Source organism: Globicephala melas, chromosome 3 (assembly GCF_963455315.2).
Source record: "Globicephala melas chromosome 3, mGloMel1.2, whole genome shotgun sequence".
In the NCBI taxonomy this organism is placed as follows: Eukaryota; Metazoa; Chordata; class Mammalia; order Artiodactyla; family Delphinidae; genus Globicephala; species Globicephala melas.
This window is the reverse complement of record NC_083316.1, coordinates 51154252-51168636: the sequence shown is the minus strand read 5'-3', so window position 1 is coordinate 51168636 and position 14385 is coordinate 51154252. Positions and strand designations below refer to the sequence as shown.

Here is a 14385-nt window from a genome sequence, read left to right as displayed (position 1 = left end):
TGTCTCTTTTTGTTCCATACAATTGCTTTACTGCTTTTGTTGGTTTTAAACAAATACAACCTTCCACATCTAGCTAATACATTGTTTGTCCCAAATATAAGAACAATTTAGAGGCTTTTAAAGAAGAGATCAGAGAGGAATGAACTGGAATTTGACTCACATGACCACTGCTGTAAATAAAATTGGTCTATTTTCTTTTAGGCCTCTGAATGGGCTAAATTAGCATGACTGGTATATATATCAAACATTATGAAAATAGTATGTTAGAAAGTAAGTTGAATAAAGGGCTCAATCTTAATTTAAAATTAACTATAAAATGACAAAAACTCTGATACTTACCTAAATGGGAAGGAAATCCAAAGGAGGAGATATATGTATATGTATGGCTGATTCACTTTGGTGTACAGCAGAAACTAACACAACATTGTAAAGCAACTATACTCTAACAAAAATTAATTAAAACACAAAAGCAAAAGCAAAAACAAAACTCTGATACTTAGAAGCACAACGCTTGACTCACCTGCGGCTAACTGATTTCTTCTCCACTTCACTCTCTCCAGCTGTCTTAACATTTGCACTTGTGCCCTTTTTTAACTTTTTCGCAATTCTTTCTCTCATCTGGTCCTTCTCATCACCATCAACATATTCATCATGCTCTGCACTTCCATATTCTCCATCCTGTAAAAATTGAAATGGAGTATTTGCTGGGCATTCCATTTTCTTCTTTCACTTCCAGAGGTCCATCTCAAACTCTCCTTGCTGCATTCTACGCCAGGTTACTTTTTGTTTCGTTTTGTTTTGAACTAGTGAGGGCTTGAAGAATCTGCTACAGGCGGGAATACCCCCTGGGATCTGCTCTAGGCTGGCTATGTAAGTACTGTATAGCCTAGTAAGGGCTGTTGCTCGATCCACACCCAGCTCCTTTGCACAGCAGACTATGCTCCCTCTGGATCGCCCAGGATATTGTCTATCTACATTCCTATTCCTTCCCAGTAGGAAATGTGGCTTTTGGAGGCAGTTGGCCAGCGTACTGACCGCACCCAGGGATTAATGCAAGTAAAAGAGGTGGAGGTAGAGAAACTGATATTTCTTCCTACAATCTAAGTCATAGCAATCACTCCTCGGCTCAAAACCCTCCAGTGGATTCCCAACTCACTCAAACCCTACACAATCTGGACCTCCCTGACATAATCTCCTACAACTCCAGGCCAGCAACACTAGCCAACTTTGGAGTTGCTCTTCTCTCCAGCCTGAAACTCTCCTATTCCATGTATCTGCATTGCTGACTCTTTCATCTCCTTCAGGTCTCTGCTCAAATGCCACCCTTTTGGTGACACTTTTCTTGATCCCCCGAATAAAATGGCAGAGCCACCCACCCACCTCCAGTACTCTCTATTCCCCTCCCCTATTTTATTTTTCCTCAAAACATTTATCACCCATACTATACATTTTAATTATTTATGTGATTATTGTCTCTCTCCCATAATCAGAGGAAGGAGTCCATTAGAACTAAAATTCTGGATTGTTTTGCTTACTGCTAAATCTTCAACTTCCAGAATAGCTCCCAGCATCAAGACAGCGAGCAATGGAGGGAGAGAGGAGGAAAGAGGGAGGGAAGAGGGTAGAGAAGGAGAAGGAAGAAACTACCCAAGTGGATCTTTTTCTTTTGTGATTCTCCAGGTGAGTCATGGTGAGGCAGGATTCTTAACTTGAGGCTTGTGGACCTTAGAGCAGTGGTTCTCAAAGTCTAGTCCTCAGGCTATAAAACATGGATTGGCTCTAAAAATGTAAAATCCTAGTCCTCATCTCAGTATTACTGAATCAAATCTCTAGGGATGGAAATTGTGAGTGTTTTCAATGAGATGTTTAAGAAATTCTTAGCCTTAAAACTTGATAACCACTGACCTAGGTCTTCCATGCTTGGTCCTCAGGAGATATAAAAAAAGAAAATGCCCCGCAAATTCATAAAATTTTGTTTGTGGATGTAATATATTTCCTGGAAAGAAGGTCTGCAGTCTTAGTAATTGCAAAGGATCTTGGGACACAAAACAGATTAAAAACTATACAGTGTCCTTAGATGACCTCACTCCCTCAAGACCATAAGAACATAATTTTACATTAGGCCTTGAGCCTATCTTACAGACCCATATTGTTATACAGATGTCTCCAAGTTATCTGAATCTCAAAATGCACATTATTAAGCACATTATTTTTCATTGTTCTCCCCACCTTTTTTTTTTTTTTTTTTTTTTTTTGCGGTACGTGGGCTTCTCACTGTTGTGGCCTCTCCTGTTGCGGAGCACAGGCTCCGGATGCACAGGCTCAGCGGCCGTGGCTCACAGGCCCAGCCGCTCCACGGCATGTGGGATCTTCCCAGACTGGGGCACGAACCCGTGTCCCCTGCATCAGCAGGCGGACTCTCAACCACTGAGCCACCAGGGAAGCCCTGATTTTTAATTTTTGATAACAGTTAATAACGTGAAGTAGCTAGCAAGATAAAGGAAACAAAGAGTTTAAAACTAATAACCTTGGAAAAAATTTCAGACTGGGTACATTGGGGATTGCCAGTAATGCTCTTTTGTGATAAAGTCATTGGATTATCATCTCAGCCTTTGCCTCCTTATGAGTTATCAGTGTAATTAATGTATTAATTTGTTTAAGTCTGTGTTAAGTATTTCAAACGGTACAGAAGGTGTAGTAGATAGTAAACACTCCTTCATTCCCTTTGAGCACTCCTGTTTTCCTAGTTTGTCTTCTGGAGCCACCAAGAAAAAACTCGTGCCTTTTTAAAAAGCACAGCAGTTCAAGTATTTGAAGACAGCTATTGTATAATCCCTTTCAGCATTTTGTCTTCCAGGCTGAATTCCTCAGTTCTCTCCATAGTTTATTTATGAGATGGTTCCCACCTTCCTTATCTTTTTGTTGCCCATTTAATGCACATTTTTGAGTGTCAAAATCCTTTAAAAGTTCCATGCTTAGAACTGAATATACATTCTGGGTATGCTCTGCTAGTCTCAGGATAAAAGGACTAAAATCCCCCATGATCCGAGTACTATACTTCCTTGATCTGAACACTATACTTCTTTTTTTTTTTTTTTTTGCGGTACGTGGGCCTCTCACTGTTGTGGCCTCTCCCGTTGCGGAGCACAGGCTGCGGACGCGCAGGCTCAGCGGCCATGGCTCACGGGCCCAGTCGATCCGCGGCATGTAGGATCTTCCCGGACCGCGGCACGAACCTGTGTCCCCTGCATCGGCAGGCGGACTCTCAACCACTGCACCACCAGGGAAGCCCTCCCCACCTATCTTTTGTACCCATCTAACAAGTTGCCCAAATCAGAAACCTTGTGGTTGTCCTAGACTCCTCCTTCTCCCTCACTCATAGTATGGAATCAGTCACCTCTTGGACCTCTTTCAAATCTGTCTCTCTCCCATCTCACACCTGTGGTCTTCTATCAAGCTCTCCTCCTGCCATAGCTTCCCAATAGGTCTCCTTGACTCCAGCCTATTTCTTCTAATTTGTCCTCTCTAATATTGCCAACAGTGATCTTCCTAAAACGCAAAGTTGACAATATACTCTTCCTTTTAACTAATACCCTTCACTGTTTCTCATTACTTTGAGGATGAAATTCAAACTTCTCCCCATAGCCCAGGAAGCTCTGTAATATTTGACTTCTTCCTCCCACTCCAACCTCACCCACTCTCCCTCCTGTCATGATGCTCTGGTCACACTAGTTTGCTTTCAGCTCCTGGAACACATCAAACTCTCCTACTTCAGAGCCTTTTGCACATGTAGTTCCCTCTACCTTTAACACTCTTCTTCACTGCTCCTCACAAGGCAAGTTCCTTCTCAAACTTTAATCTTAGCTTGTACTTCCTAAATAAGGTATACTCTCTCCTTGTTACCATGCATTAGCATATGCTGTTCTCTGAGGAATCCCACCCTTCACCAGTTTCTTTTTTGATCTAGTTAACTCCTAATTCTCCTATAAGACACAACACAGCATCATCTCTTCCCGGAAGGTTTTCTTGACCAGGTTAGATAGCCATCCTTTCTCTATTATATATAGTCAGAGAGAATCCTCTCTTTTGACTATGGTAATAGAAGAAGCTGTGTTCTTGCATGGACAGTTATGTACTTCCTTCTGTACAACACACAGATCAATGGGTTTTTATATAAAGTGATAAACGAATGACTTGAAAAACTTGATCTCTTATACATAAAGGAAACTCTGCCTTCTGTTTTATCAGCTTTAATAGCCAGTACAAATAATGAAGAAAGGTCACTACAGTCTTGAGAGAGAGAATCTTCCAAAATGTGTGTATGAAGAAGGAAACTACCATAAATGACTGGTATCCAAGTATTTCCCATACATCATGCATCAACATTTAAACTTTTATCATAACAAAATAAAATCAATGACATCTAAATTTTGAGTATTCATGTTACGTTACGTGACAGGGAGGAAAAACAGGCTAGAAATTCATATGTAAGATTCTGATTTTGTAAGGAAACACACACATACTATGAAGGAAAATTCCAATATCAAAATAAATATTTTTCAAATCTTTCCATTTTTTTTTCAAAATTTTCCATATATAATTATAAAAGGTAATACATATTACCTTTTAGGAAAAATAATTTAATAATTTGTATAGATTTTGAATTTTCTATAAATTGTTCAACTATATTTATACTAAAATTAATACTTACATCATCTGAATCTCCTGCTGCATCCCCTTTTTCACTACAAAAAAATAAGGAAAACAAATTTTAGCTTCAAAATGAAACTAACAAAATTATTCAATTATCCAAAAATTTAGAATAGTTTGCTGGGATTAATAGTTCAAAAACACTTCAACACAGGAATTTCAGAATGGCATTGTAGAGCAAATAGAAACATTCTAAAGGGAAGTTGTTTCTATACATAGAATAAAAGGTATGCTCCGTTAACACAAATACAAATTCACTAGAATTTTTTTAAAAAAGCAAACAACCAATAGTGTTATTTTCATGAACAAAAGGCTGCAGACAACAATTTCTTCTATTGGCTTGATGTATTCAGGCTGAAGAAGCCAAATCCCTCAAATGAAAGGATATTAAGAAAAGATTGTTTTAATATAGAATTTTTTTAAATGAGCTACAATAGTGAGTACAATAGTATTTTAGTCCCCTTTTGACACACTGGCCCAGTGAATCATGTGCAATTATATTTAACAGTAAGACATCTTCCCTTATCAAAGAGAAGCAGCAAAAATTTTCTGATAACTCCTGAAATATGTAAGGAATAATACTCAGTGAATTGGCCCAAAATGTGGTGACTTCTTCACAAAACCCTTCAAATCTGATTTGCTTACTCATGATTCTGAGACAAAAATTATGCAAGGAAAAAGTTAGCAAAGAAATTTTCAATTAAACATTAAATTGTTAAAGCAGACAGTTTCCTAGTATTCAAACTATCCCAAGATTTAAAAGGTTAACAGCTAATTTTAAATTTAATTAGTTCAGCAGAGGTTGATAGATAGCAAGGAGAATGAATGTGACTAGCGTGATTCTCTCCATTATGCTAGTAGCTCTACTACCCCCATTATCAAAATGCTTTAGTTTTTTGGTTGGGTTGACAAAACTTGACTTATGAGAACTGACTGTTTACTTCCAAAGGAAGCAAGAAAATGATCTGAGCCAGACAATAAGAACTTAGGATCACACTAGCACCATGCTAACCTTTCAACAGCTGGAACAGAGCTGAGATGTGGATCATCCTTAAGCAAGTCATGACTACTTTTGCTTTTTCCCTTCATGCTCTAGAAAGGAATGTATGATATAATCATGAGTAGAGAAAAATAGTCTTCCAAAAGGACAAGTTAACACATTTATGTAAAAATCTAGTACTGATATAATGTGGTTAGCAAAAGATATATGTTCCTGAAAATTTGAGTACAAACAGAAGCTTTATAAATAGCAATCTTATTCTCCCATTGACTAAAAATATTTTAGAAACATCTTTCTTTCAAAAAGTGATATACCCTTAAAAATAAGTTTATTGATTACTATTTCCAAACACTAAACCCTCATTGTGATTTACCACTAATTAATTTTTGACCGATATATTAAAACTTAGAAGATAGATCACAAAAGTAATTTGAAATAAACACACACTATTATTCTTCAAATATACTGTCTATACTGCATAGAATCACTTTAAAAATGTACCCAAGCAACCAGATGAGAGCACCTACAAGGTGCTATTTAACATATGTAAAAGAGCCTTTCATGTATGACAATATTCATCAATGACCTAATATTTATTAAATACTTCAATTTCAAAGTTCATGTTCTCAATAAATTTATATTTTAGTAGGGAAACAAGACATAGTAAGATATAAGAAGTAGAACTATTAAAAAAAACTACTACTACTATTATTCTAATTTATTAAATATATACATTGTGTCAGGCACTGTGCTACAGTACAATATTCCCACCTTTCAATTCCTCCTGTCCCCAAATGAAAGTAAATAAGGTGGGCGTTATTAGCCCCATTTTACAGAGGGAAAATAAAGACTTAGAGAGATTAGCGATTTACTGAAGGTCACAAAGCTAGTGGTATAGGATCTAGGATTTAAATCCTGGTCTGTCTCACAATGATATAATAAATCCATTTTTCTTTTCCTAGAGGCCCCTATGGACCCAGAACAACTGGCCTGGTTTCAGAGCTGCAGACTATCCTACAGACTTCTCCACCACAAGGTATGAAAACTTCAAATTTATACCTTGTATCTCGAGGTGGAAAGCTGCTCACCATCCCCACCCCTCAACTAATCATGTAAGAGGGAAGAGTATGAGGTTAGAGTTGACAGGAAGAAAGGAAAATTTCTTTCTGTTTTGAAGGAACATTTTATTTTGAAAAATTCATCACAAAATGTGTTAACTAAAAATACAGAGAGGTAAAAATACCTCTTTCCCTTTAGCCCCATTCTTGACTGTTTAACAGCTCTGGGAACAGACTTCTAAATTTGACAGGCTTTACTTTGAGGCAGATGTATATTTTCTGAAATTTATTTCCATGATGAAAATAAAGGATTTTTAAATTTCTGTATTAACATGGAGTACTCCACATTTTCAAGACCTAATCAGTTTAAACATGCTTATAGTCTAGTTTAAAAAGGCAAAACAAAAATTTTTCTCAAACAGTTAATCTAAAGATACTATTTTTTTTTTTTTTTTTTTTTTTTTGCGGTACGCGGGCCTCTCAGTATTGTGGCCTCTCCCGCTGCGGAGCACAGGCTACGGACGCGCAGGCTCAGTGGCCATGGCTTACGGGCCCAGCTGCTCCGTGGCATGTGGGATCTTCCCGGACCGGGGCACAAACCCGTGTCCCGTACATCGGCAGGCGGACTCTCAACCACTGCGCCACCAGGGAAGCCCAATCTAAAGATCCTATTATCTGTAATTTTAAAAAGTCGTAGAATCTGAATTATGCAATTAAAATATATTTCTACTTCCATAACCTTACACAAACCAAGGAGTAATAAAAAGACAAAACATCAAAGAATTATTTGATATCTGTCTAACAATGAAAACTGTTCAAAACCCAGAAGATGGTATAGTAGAAAAAACACAGGAAAAGAAGATAAGAGTTGGACCAAATGAGTTTCAAAATCTAGTATTCAGTAATTCTATGGGTTTTAGTCCAAAATGTGTACCATTTGAGGAAAGAGAATGACCTCATCCGACCTCAGAAACTCTGCTTACAAAATGGAAATAATAATAGCAGCCTTGCTTACTTCATACAAGAGAACTAAACAAGATATGTACAAAAGTGTACAAGTGAATATAAAATGACCTCAACTAGAATAAAACTTGAATATCTTTTTTTATGCTTTCCTTCCTAAAATTTCTTCCTCTTGTGTCTTCAGCCATCAATGTTTATTTTCATCTATTCTAAGAAATAGTCCCTTATTAATTCTCCCCATGTGCCTCCCTAATGGGAGTCACAAAGACATTACAGCCAGAGTTGGCCTCAGACCCTCTTGTCCAGCCTCTTAGTAACATATCAGAAAATGAGAGTTGCACTAATAAATAACAGGAGTAAGATTAGAATTCAGGTCTCCAGGCTCTTGGTCCATTAACAAGCTCAACTATTTCATTTACTTGTAAATGTTAGTTTACAATTGTTAGCTTAATTAACATTAAAAAAATGGGTTCTTTTTTATCTCCCAAAACTTAAACCAGCTTGAAGGGAAAAAAAAGAAACTTGTCTTACATTAACTTTAAGTAAGACTTTACAGGGCTTCCCTGGTGGCGCAGTGGTTGAGAGTCCGCCTGCCGACGCAGGGGACACGGGTTCATGCCCCGGTCTGGGAAGATCCCATATGCTGCATGAGCGGCTGGGCCCGTGAGCCATGACGGCTGGGCCTGAGCGTCCGGAGCCTGTGCTGCGCAACGGGAGAGGCCACAACAGTGAGAGGCCCGCTTTACAATAAAAGGAAACTAATTAATCTGAATAATCATTACCATTTCAAATTTTAATTAATGTTTTAAATTAACATAGAAATATATGATCAAAAGCCATTTTTTAGATGTCCCTTCCTACTACAGTAGACTTTGAATCCTGCAGGCAGAGAAAACAAATTGTGGAAGAGCTGTAGAAATTGGGGATAGTTAGTCTCAAAGAGGATAAAAATGAATTCAGATATTTCTCTTTCATGCTTACTCTTTCTGAATGACCTATTTTAAGGTTGTTATTTACACCATCAGGTAACAATAATTTTAGAGGAAGAACAAACACCTAATATATTTTAAAACAATTTTTGAAAAAATTACATAAAAGCAGCTGGCTCATTAAAGAGTTTAGGGACGAACAAAATACTAAATGTATTTAGTGAACACAATGTAAGAAGCGCCACAGTAAATTCAAAACTGTCTGTAAGCAAATCTGAAAATGAATATCAAAGGGGATGTGGGAAAATTATATTACCTGCCACTTCACACCCAAGAACATAGAGGCAGTGAAACAGTGGAAACTAAACAGAGTACAAGTGGAAAGAAAGAAAGCAAGAGGCATAGTGGTACAGAGGAACAACACTGGTCAAGAAGTGGGAAGGTCTGAGTCTCAACCTCTAACTACCTCTGTGTGATGGTTAATTTTATGCTATGTACCCAAGTTGTTTGGTCAAACACCAGCCTAGATGTTGCTATGAAACAGTTGTTTTTAGATGTGATTAGCACGTAAATCAGTAGACTCTGAGTAAAGCAGATTATCCACCAAAATGTAGGCTGGCCTCGTCTAATCAGTCGAAGGCCTTAAGAGCAAAGACTTTCCCAAGCAAGAAGCAATTTGGCCTCAACACTGTAACACAAAAATTATGCCTGACTTTTCAGCCTGAAAATTTTGGACTCAAGACTGTAACATTCACTCCACCCTGAGTCTCCAGCTTGCTGGCCTACTCTACAGATTTTAGACTTGCCAGCCCCCACAAACATATGAGCCAATTCCTAAAACTCAAGCAATCTATCAATCTTGATCTCTACTTCTCCCCCTCTCCTATATGTGTGTGTGTGTGTGTGTATATATATATATATATATATATATATATATATATATATATATATACACACACACACACACAGTTTCTCTCATGAACCCTATTACATTCTGTGACCTTTAGCACAGAACCAGAAAATTTAGTAGTTTGGGGGGAAAAAAAAGATCTTACAGGCCACTTAATCTAGTCTCCACACAATGCAGGAATCTCCTTAACATTACTGCTGACTATCAACCAGTGTCTCCACACCTGAAAGGAGCTTAATAGTCACACACACACACACACACACACACACACACACACACACACGAAAATCATCCCTTTTAAATGGCTTCTATTATTGGACAACTCTCTCTCTAATTGGGGAAAAACAGAATCTGTGTAATTTTCAACCATCCAACTAATCCTAGTTGTACCTTCTAGAACTAAAAATGAACTACAAACAATTGCTGTTATCAGGAATATTCCATACAGTTTAGTTTAGATACAAATAAATTGGTAGGCAGAGTAACAGCCCCTAAAGATGTCCACTTCCTGATCCTCAAAATCTGTGAGTATGTTCCTTGACTTGGTGAAAGGGATCTTGTAGATAAGTTAAGAATTTTGAGATGAGGAGATTATCCTGGATTATCAGGGTGGGTCCAAGGTAATCACAAGAGTCTTTATAAGAAAGAGGGAGGCAGGAGAGTCAGGTGCAGAATGATGAAAGATAAGAAAGACTTGACCTGCTATTGCTGGCTTTGAAGATGAAGGAGTCATAAGCCAAGGAATATAGGCAGTCTCTAGAAACTGGAAAAATAAGAGAATGGATTCTCCTCAGAGCCGCCAGAAGGAAGGCAGCCCTGCAAACACCTCGATATCTAGCCCAGTGAAACCTGTTTTGGACTTCTGGCCTCCAGAACTGTAAGACACTAAATTTGTTTTGCTTCAAGTCACTAAATTTACGGTAATTTGCTACAGCAGAAATATGAAACGATTACAAATATATTAACATTTAAAAAATTAAATATGAGCAGCTAGAAAGATAAGCATATCAAAGTTTAATACAATTTAATGGGGCAAAAACATTTTATAAAATAGACTGGGGAATTCCCTGGCCGTCCAGTGGTTAGGACTCTGTGCTTTCACTGTTGAGGGTGTGGGTTCAATCCCTGGTCAGGGAACTAAGATCCCGGAAGCCATGCACTGCAGCCAAAAAACAAATTTTTTTTTTTTAAAAAAGGGACTATTTAACACTTCTGACAACCTCTGTACAAATGGCCTAGCAGCACTCTCCAAGTCATGCCCAACCCACCTCCCAAATTTGGGGGAAACTTAAATTTCACAGGATAAATGAGAATAAGATAAAGACCTTCTTTATTCTCAAAAGTGATGCATTTGTCTATTGATATACCTTTTTCTGGGTAAGAAAATAGCTTTCTTATAACTTTGGATTTGAAGTTAAAATGCTAACATATACTGTAGTAAGAGAAATATTGTGTATCAATGTGAATGTGGCACAAATTAATCACTATTTTCAAATTTAGCTATTGAGACACTTTTATACTAAACCTACCATTTAACTTGCCTCAAGAAAACTACTTGTCTGATTGTAGCTTTTACTTGAAAAATATTTTCTGACATTTGTATTTAAGTCATACACAAAGATTCAGGGGTAAACTTGAAACCAATACAGACATTTGAATGAAACTGTTATTTAAGAAAGCAATATGAAGGGGAGGATCTTCCAGATAAAAACCTTTCAAATATTTGAAGCCTAGGATCACATTTTCACTTAGTTTTTACTTCACCAAAGTATATCCAGTCCTTAAGCATTCCCCGAGTAAGATGTTTTTTGGCATCATCCCCATCCTCCTCATGACCCTCTGTTCCTCTGGACACATCTAGTTTGTCAGTATCCTTCTTAAATGTGTTCAGAACTGAGCAAAATGCTGCAAATGTGATCCCCCCAAATGCAAAGAATGTTAAATTCCTTATTCCAGAGACTTCATTCTTAGTAATTCAACTAGGGCTTACAGGCTATTAAGTCTTACACCTATTCAGCTGATTTCATTAAACTAAAGTACAGAATATACACGTACTCTTATTACATTTTAACTTATTCGTTCAAATAATCAGGCACAGGTTGACAACAAAGCACTCTTTGGGCAGAAGTATTCAATTAGCTATAAATCCATCTGACTGTACTATCTCCCAGATCACATTTCCTCATGTTGTCCACAAGAATATCATGAGAGACGCTGACAATGTGCTTTCCTGAACTCAAGATATGTTATTATGGCATCCTCCTATCATGCAATCCTATCAAAAAGGAAATGAAGTCAGTCTGGCCAGTCACTTAACCAGGGTCTCAGTTTCCTCATCTATAAAGAAAGGAAGTTGGACTAGATCCCTTTGAGCTATAAAATTCTATTATTCTAAAAGAGATTTTATCAGGTAGTAGAAAGATACTGAAATAAATAACGAAAGAAAGCTAACCCATGGGAGAGAGGCACCTTGTCATGAGTAATGAGTGGGGTGAAGCAGCGTCTGTAATCCCACGCTGATAACCCATAAACCAGAGGGGACTCTATCTTATTTCTCCTTCCACATAAAGTAAAGCCTCAATTCAGACTTTACCAATTATTAACTTGTGATGTTAGGTTCTGGAATAAAGATTAACACTGTGGAGTCACTGGAAAAAGAAACTTGATAAGCAAATGAATAATGAAACAATTATTTTCAAGCCCTCTAGAGATATTTAATTTCATGCAACCACTGAAACTGCAAATTGTTCTCAGTCATTGTGAAAGACACTGATTTGACTTTGGCTCTAGTTATTTACACTTAAAAACAGTAAGGTTAAATTTTAAAAAAATATATTATTCAGTCACACTTTTCCAATACTCAGGCTAGCCTTCCCTTTTCTGGTCAAAGTTTCATTTCACCCAAAAGGTAAAATGTATGTGAAGGATGCCCATAGTCTGAAGAACAGTACAAAAGCAAAATAAACAAAACGCACTCCCATTTCTGTTCTCTCTAGAATTTATCTCATGCCCTCTAGAGAAATGTCCTTTTCTTTAAGCCAGTAAATTTCAACAATTTTTGCTTATCGTTGCTCTTTTCTCAAGCTAAACTTACCCATGACTCCATTATATGAACACACAAAACAGCTAAATTCGGTAGGCCAAAGATTCTGCAAGACCCACTCACATGTGGAGAGTGGATTGTTGGTGGGTCACGATGTACAGATATACACCCATGCTCTCCAAGGCCGTTCAAGCTACTATTCAGAACCCTGTGGGAGCGCTCAGGAAGGGCACTGCATCCGCAGTGCTGTGCTTAGGGCTTCCTCCCTCAGGAAGCTGAACTGGTGAAGTTTCTCACTAGCCCTCTAGACTACCTGAGTATGAGGGCAGCAGCTTCTGCGTGATAATCATGATCATATTAGTGACTGATATTCTTTAGCTCTCTGAGAATAAAATACAATTTATAACATACAGTATACAGTTTAAGACATTTGACTTTTGAAACCATCTTTCGATTGCATGACATCAAAATAAGGACTATCTGTATCCTTATTTCACAACTGTAAATGTAAATATTATTGCCATGTTACAAAGGAAAATGGAGACTCAGAGAGACTAAGTTATTCAAGGTCGCAGACTATCTATAGAAAGTGAAGTGCCAATATGAGTTTGTATAATCCCAAATCCATGCTATTTCTACTGCAACACACTGCCACTCAAAGATGACACAAAGTTTACCATGAAGGAGCTCACAGCCTAGGACCCTACAAAATTAATAAGGCAGAAAGAAAAGGGTATAATGTTTGAATACTATACAACAAGAACACAGTCATACATTTCTTGTGTAATAAAGCAAAAAGAATGTTTTTAAAAGCAAAATATAAGTATCACAAGAAAGGTAGACATTAGATCAGAAAAAGAAAAGATTAAGAAAAACTGGAAAAGACATTTAGAAAAGATAGTGTTCTAGGTGTTGAAAATAAATATGACTTCGACATTCAGAAGTGTGATAGAACACTTCAGGCAGGGGAAAGAACATGAACGAAGACACACAAAAAGGAAAATACAAGGCATATATGTAGAACAGCAAATATTTCAGATCTGTTAACACAGTGTTTCCTACATTTCCCAGATAAGATTTCCAGTGAATTCATTAAAAGTACAGATTCTCAGGTTTCTCCCTCGGAGATTTTGATTCAGTAGGTGTGAGATGGGGTCTAGGAATTTAATTTTTTTTTAAAGTACTACAAGTGACTTTTTTATTACTAAGGAAGTTTAAGAAGCATTAGACTAAAGGACAGAGTTGGCAAAGGGGAGTCGTGAAAGAAGCAGCTTGAAATAATAGGCCAAGGAATTTGGCCTTATTTCTATAGTCAACAGAAAGCAACTATAACATCTTAATCAGGCTTCAGGAAGACTATTCTGATAGTAAAGAGTGGAAGGGAAAAAAGAGAAGGGAGATGGGAGACCAGTCTGTAGACTAGGGCTGCAGCCCAGGCTAGAGATAATAAAGCCTGGAACAAGGGTAATAGTAAAATAAATTAAAAAGAAAAAACAGATTTGAGATACGCCATGGATGAAAAATTGGTAGAACAGTTCAACTAACTGGTTGTGCAAGAAAAAAAATAAGAAAAACGTCAAATAAATCTAAAATTCTTCTTTAGGGGGCACTGATACCAGGGAATTAGAAAGAGAAGTCACAGAACAGGGAGAAGTTTGGGAAGAAAAGATAATGCATTAAGCCTTTGGCTAGGGCTTGGGTAACAAGTGAGATATTTAAATATAGAGATGTCTAGTAGGCAGCTGGAGAAAAGAAAAGTAAGTCAGCCTAGA

The 14385-nt window shown here is 37.4% G+C and overlaps 1 protein-coding gene across 1 annotated transcript in view; it reads right to left on the bottom strand.

The window, feature by feature from the left end:
• CWC27 (CWC27 spliceosome associated cyclophilin) overlaps nt 1–14385 on the bottom strand; it is a 227522-nt gene that overhangs the window by 184526 nt on the left and 28611 nt on the right. Inside the window, exons 8-10 of the mRNA XM_030844133.2 lie at nt 5723–5802; nt 4712–4745; nt 521–678 (exon numbers count right to left, since the gene is read on the bottom strand). Coding sequence (XP_030699993.1) covers nt 521–678; nt 4712–4745; nt 5723–5802 — 272 coding nt within the window. The remainder of the gene's footprint in view (nt 1–520; nt 679–4711; nt 4746–5722; nt 5803–14385) is intronic.